The sequence below is a fragment of the Nicotiana tabacum genome, chromosome 23, assembly GCF_000715075.1.
Source record: "Nicotiana tabacum cultivar K326 chromosome 23, ASM71507v2, whole genome shotgun sequence".
Taxonomy (NCBI): Eukaryota; Viridiplantae; Streptophyta; class Magnoliopsida; order Solanales; family Solanaceae; genus Nicotiana; species Nicotiana tabacum.
In genome coordinates this window covers 104939734-104945830 of record NC_134102.1, presented here as the reverse complement: position 1 = coordinate 104945830, position 6097 = coordinate 104939734, and the positions used below count along the sequence as shown (strand labels likewise).

Genomic DNA, 6097 nt, shown 5'->3' with positions numbered 1-6097 from the left:
CATTCAAAAATCTCCAGAGTTGTATGACAACAGAAAGGGACGTGGTATTCTTATTCTTAATGGATAGAATTCAAATTGGACAAAGCAAGTCCATCACTGGTAAAACAACAATCTTGCTACGAATTTGTAGTTAAAACCAATTTTGATTTGTTATAAATGTCAGCCAAAGAACTTAGTAATTTCCTTATTGTGCTTAAAAGGCATTAACACGTACGTTTTTTTAGTAATGTTATTGGAGAAAGGAACGTGAGAACAAGGAGACCATATGGGGAAATGTCAGCTATGGTCTCCTGATAAAATGTCAGCAAGAACCGTGACAGACTTTGTCACAAGAACTAGCCAATTATCACGAAAACCATATTTCGATATATCACGATCAGTGGCGGAATCAGAATTATAATCAAGAAAAATTTAAAATATTAAAAAGTAAATACATGAATATGTCATGAAAATTCAACATCTACTATTTATACATAAAAAATAATCTTAAACTTAATATAATTTTCTGACAAAGAAGGTTGAAATGAATCCATTCCACTAACCTAGCTATGCCCTGATCATGACACAAGTTTGAATTCTAAGTAATAATTTCTTAAATCAGTAGCCCCGCTAAGCTTTAGTATTTCATATGTTAACAGTGTTATGTTGGAAAAAAAAACGAAGACAAAGATGAGGAACATCCTTCAACTTTTTCATTTACATTCTTTTAGAGCTGTTTCGTAACAATTGCGATATCCAATGAAAAGGGAAAAGACTCTAAATGGAGAAAAAAAACAATTGACCTACCACAAAGTAATACGTAGATATTTATTAGAGTAGATGGTTTCTAGTAAATATTTTTTGGCCAGGTGCAAGGATAGCCTTTGGATCAAACTGGCTCTTTCTCTCTACAAATCTTCCCCATTGATCCCCAAAGTGCTTCTTCCATTCCTCTGTTGACTTGTAATGCGGAAGGTACAACTTGAAATCAAACCCATTGTTTATGCAAGTTTGCAAGATCTCTTGGTTCTGTGCTACCATCTCGTTTATTTCAGACTCTTTTGGATGTGCATGGCTAAACCGAAGCAGAGCCACTAAGTAAAATATTTCACCTTGGGGTAACACCACTGATGATCGATTATCCCACCTAATTCACAAAAGAAAGTTATAAGAAGCGAGTATAGCCACAAAAAACAAATTGCATTATATAAATAATAAAATTTCCTAATGGGAAAGTTTAGTGTATCAGTTTGATTTGAATTAATTAGTTTACTAATGCATTCAATTAGGTTTACAACGGACTAAAAAAGATAGCCTGGTGCACGAAGTATTCCGCGTTCATGAAAGATCCGAGGAAGGATTGTACCCTAAGGGGGTGTAGGTCACACTGTCCCAATACAAAGGTCAGTGATTGATTCTATGACTCGACCCATGACCTATAGGTCACACTGTCCCAAGACTATATATAGAAAAGCTACAATAAATTAATTATTGGGCATCAAATTTTACACCTCATGTTAATCTACGTATGTCGATAAATAAAAGCCAAACAAAAATTCAAATTAAATGACACAAGAAACAACAAGGATAGTTTGGCCCAACTGAAATAGTAGTTGAGGAGAGGAAAGAAGACAAGCGATGGTGTCGCTATTAATCGGGTTGGCGAATTAATATCCTTGTCGTCACTTATATTGGCTAAAAACTGACCCTGAAAGCTGCTGTACTCCATATCTCCTTTTCTACTAAAAGACCTAATATCCTCCCAAAAACCTAGACTTATCCAATTTTTTATAGCTGAACACTAATTTGAAATGACAAATATGACCCGTAAGCACATTTATCATATTGAGGCATATATTTCCAGGGTAAAAAAGTTAAAAATATTAGCAGTAAAATATTAATCTAAGTTAATATAGGAGTACTATATTTGTAACAAAAGTAACAACTAGTTGGGCCCACCGTATCTTTGTCCCAAAGTACTCTCCGGAGTATTACGTTAGTTAGAACTCAGAAGAGCAGGAATGATATCTTGTGCCACCAAAGCATTAGAGTCGATGCAGACGCACTGATCAAGTACAAGCCACACAGCAGGATGTACAACGGTTGCAACTATAGGGGCTGAGTGTGAATTTTTTTTAAAAATGGGACCCACTCTAGGAGAAGAAAAGAGTAATGACCTAACTTCTTCAGAAATCTTAACCAACGGATTTTGGATTGGAATCAGGTAGTCCGTTTCCTATAATTAATAAAAGAAGACACGTCACCAAATGGGACCCATGCCCAATGGGTTTGCCACGCGTGATGTCTAATTCTGTGGTCCCAATACACGTCACCATCTGAGCTCCTGGTGCTTCCACGTGGCACCAACAGAGCCAATTAAGCTTGTCCCCGGTGAACAATTTTTTTTTTTCAAAACCATAAGTTAGGTTTTCTTAGTGCCATTTGTGGTCTTAGTGAAAGAGTGATGGGTGATTGATAATGGTTGATAGATCCTTTCCCACTAATAATAAGAAATCCAATTTTTGGGTCAATCAAAAGTTAACTTCTTGTAAAAAAAAACCATTCAGTTTTCGATTCACAAACATGATTAAAAGCATAAGAAATGTAGGAAAACAAATGTACTACTTACTTGCTTCGGATGAGAGGATATGTCAACATAGGACCATTGATACCATCTTTTAAGATGTTTTGGAACACAATTCGATTGAACGCGGCAATGTCTCTCTTGGAAACGAACATGTTAAGCCATGGATGAGGTGCATCCCATATACCATTATCCCTAGCCATTTGTTCTACGCGTTTTACTCGTAACAAGAAATCCATATAATTCAAGTCAATCTCAAACCTCAAGTGTTCGATAAATCTCGATCGTCCAAACAATTTCTCCACCATCTACCATGAATAAAAAAAAGGAATGATATTACATAACAACACATTGCAAGTAAAATATAGGACTAAATTTTAAACAAGGGTATTCTTGTCGTTACGTTGACATCGTATTGGGAGATTCTGCAAAATGATGGCGTTATTTGGCAAATTGTTAAAAGAGAAAGAATTGGGAGTAGGGGACCGCAGAACGTCATGAAAATCTGGGTGTGATCAGCAAAAGGACGGACAGCTAATCGGATTTACTGTTTTAGCCTCAGGCTTTAGGACTTTTGTCATCAACGACAAGGACGGGAGATAGTGGAAAGTACGGTGTCAATCTCGTAATAAAATCTAGATTCTGTGGGTACTTTCAAACAAGCTGGTTGGTTCTCTTGTGTCAGAAAATCCAAGGGAAGATTACAAACTATTAACGTAAAATTTGACACAGTGTATGGTCACTTTTCAAACGTCGTCGTCTCATATACTACCAACTGGCACCCCAACCCCCTCGACGCCGCTTTTTGCACACGTGTAATTTTTAAAGAAATTTTCCTCTTTTCTCGAATTTTTACTTTACATACATTTAAATAAAGAGGAATTTATTCTAGGGAATGTAATTGTGGAAACGAATCATCCTTTTTGACCTTTTCACTGTGTTAGCTTAATCTTATGTTCCCCTCTTTTTGGGACCCAATCCCTGATTCATGGTCAACATCTATTAGGGGCCCCTCCCTTAGCAGCCAACTAGGTCAAAACTATGTCAAAAACTCCTTGGTTAATAATTGTGATTTTATTACCCAAAAAAAAAAACTACGTATACTTATATGAAGTTAAAAACTTTAAATAAGGTAGCCATAATAAAAATATTCCTACTTCTAAAAGAAAGGGTAAAAAGAAAAGGTTTTGAAATTGACAGAATTACCATATTTACAGTGGAGGGATGGTCATGGTTGTGATAATGCAGGGCCACTTCAAGGCAATAGAGAACCGGGCCAGTGTTTGTTGGTAAATGGGTCGGGTCAAATGAATGATTTGAATCCAATGGCACCGACGGCCACCCATTTACCGGGTCATCACTATTCACAAACACAAATCCTTCCACATAATCGAACGATTCCGGACTCATTACCAGTAACTCAGCATCACGAGTAAACTCGTCGAATTCACTGTATACCACTCTTATCCACCTTACCTAATTCACGAAAAACAAAAACAAACCCATAATTAATAACCACATTTCGTGAACGTGTTAAAAATTGATTTTATATAGGAATTGTTCAGAAAAATTGTGTTCTTTAAGTAAATAAAATTAAAAGTACAAACCATATCCGGGGCGGGTTGAAGCAAAATCCGAGCTCTAGTGATGATACCAAACTGACCAAGTCCGCCAAGAACAGAGAAGAAGAGTTCAGAATTTTGAGAGTTTGAGCAGACGGTTCTCTCTCCGTTTCCGGTAACCACTTCCAATTCCGTTACGGTTGACGTTTGGGGTCCATAACGGAAAGCTTGGCCACTGACGCCGGCGTTAGACAAAGTACCTCCGACCGTTAAATCAAGATAATCCGTCCACGAGGTAGGAGCCAAGCCATATCCCAAAACGCAGCGTTTCAAGACATCAGCCCATAATGCTCCGCCACCTACGTCGGCGTACATGGCGGAGACGCTGACGTCGATTCTGTTATTATCGCCCATTGATTTCATATTGATAACGAGTCCATGGTGGGCCATAGCTTGGCCGTTAATGGAATGACCGTTACCCCTCGCCGCTACCGTTAATGATGGTGAGTGTAACGCTTGCCTAATCACCCGCGCGACGTCATCGGCACCGGCCGGACGTATAACGGCTAACGGCTTCACTGCATACATGCCGCCAAAATCTTTACCGGCTAAACCGGTAACCGTGAGTCCATAATCAATGCTTCCTTCAATGTCCAAGTCTTTCAAAACGCCGTCGTCGATTTTTTCAGGTTCAGGTATTGAATCAGCGTCATTCTCAGCCACAAATCTTTCAACTAAACACGCTAACATCTTTTTTGCTGAATTGGGTATCTGAAAAAAAATTCCTGCTTTTCTTATATATTTGATACAAAAAAATGTGCTTTTTTTTCAAAAGTAAGAATTGTGTTGTGAGACTATTTTTGTGCAAATAATAGAATTCTTGGTTATGGTGGTGGGGGAAGAGGAGGAGGTTTAAGGAGGCTTTAAATAGCGGCGGGATGGGGGATTTTAAGAATGGAAAATGAATGAAATACTAAAAAATATATGTAGAGAAAGAGGGTCCCGGGGGGGGGGGGGGGGGTGAAATTTGACGTCAAGAAAGCCTTTCAATATCCAGTTGACGCTGTGATCCTATCGGCTTCCTCCTCTGTCTGCCACTTCCACAAATATTATTTATTTATTTATTTATTTGTATTTGTATTTTCTAAGTCTCAATTTATGTAATATCATACTTTTTTACTTAAAATATTTAATTTTAATCTTTTTACTCACAATAAGATAATTTATATCCTAAATATTTATAACTTGTTTTAAACAAATGTTGATTTGGAAAATTTGAATGCTCTCATCTCCATCTTTACCTACTACTACTATAAAGCTTTACCATCCATTTTTATTACTGCTTTCAAATTTTGTGTTTTCCTATATTTTTTTAGGTATCAAATGTTTTTCAAACAATTGATTTTTTTTTCATGAATCTCTGAAAAGAAAAGTGTTCTTGTCCACTTTCGTAAATCGAGTGATTCAATTTTTGTTATTATTTACAATTGAAGGAAAGAAAATTGCATTTATAATTTTATTTATGAAACAAGAAAGTTAGCTGAAGATAATTCTCATTTGTTTTTAATAACAAGAGTGCCGTTGACTCTTCCCCTAGTCAAAATCTTAGGCACGTTTATTCAACCTCTTCCATTTGCCAAAAAAATTAACCTCTCCCTTTTTTTGGTTTCTTTTGTTGCTCTAAGCAAGTGTATTAATAACAGAATAACGTGACTTCATTTGGTAGATATCTTTTGCACCATCAGTACATAAAATTTATTAATGGAAATAATGTATTAATGGCTATCAATTAAAAACAACGACCATTATAGCACATTATTAAATTTCATACAGTAAACATACATGTCACCTATAAATTAATTACAAATAAATTTCTATAATAAGTATTAATTTATAACATGGTAAAAATTATAACTAAACTGTTACTGCATTATTAGTTATTTTTAATATCTTATGAATTTATTATTTTAAA

The 6097-nt window shown here is 36.1% G+C and overlaps 1 protein-coding gene across 1 annotated transcript; it reads right to left on the bottom strand.

The window, feature by feature from the left end:
- Positions 1 to 670: 670 nt before the first annotated feature.
- On the bottom strand, positions 671 to 5160 carry LOC107817189 (cytokinin dehydrogenase 7). Its single transcript, XM_016642967.2, has 4 exons — positions 4171 to 5160; positions 3770 to 4039; positions 2609 to 2871; positions 671 to 1126 (listed from the first exon to the last, which is right to left on the bottom strand). The coding sequence occupies exons 1-4, from the start codon at positions 4873 to 4875 to the stop codon at positions 811 to 813; spliced, it is 1554 nt and encodes a 517-aa protein (XP_016498453.1). The 5' UTR covers positions 4876 to 5160; the 3' UTR covers positions 671 to 810.
- Positions 5161 to 6097: the final 937 nt, after the last annotated feature.

What these genes read in the sequence shown, in the direction of transcription:
- LOC107817189 (XM_016642967.2), bottom strand. Translation starts at nt 4,875, where the DNA reads ATGTTAGCGTGTTTAGTTGAAAGATTTGTGGCTGAGAATGACGCTGAT. An exon ending in ATCCCTCCACTGTAAATATG is followed by an intron (nt 2,872 to 3,769) that starts GTAATTCTGTCA and finishes TATTCATGGTAG; the next exon opens with ATGGTGGAGAAATTGTTTGG. An exon ending in TATCCTCTCATCCGAAGCAA is followed by an intron (nt 1,127 to 2,608) that starts GTAAGTAGTACA and finishes TTTGTGAATTAG; the next exon opens with GTGGGATAATCGATCATCAG.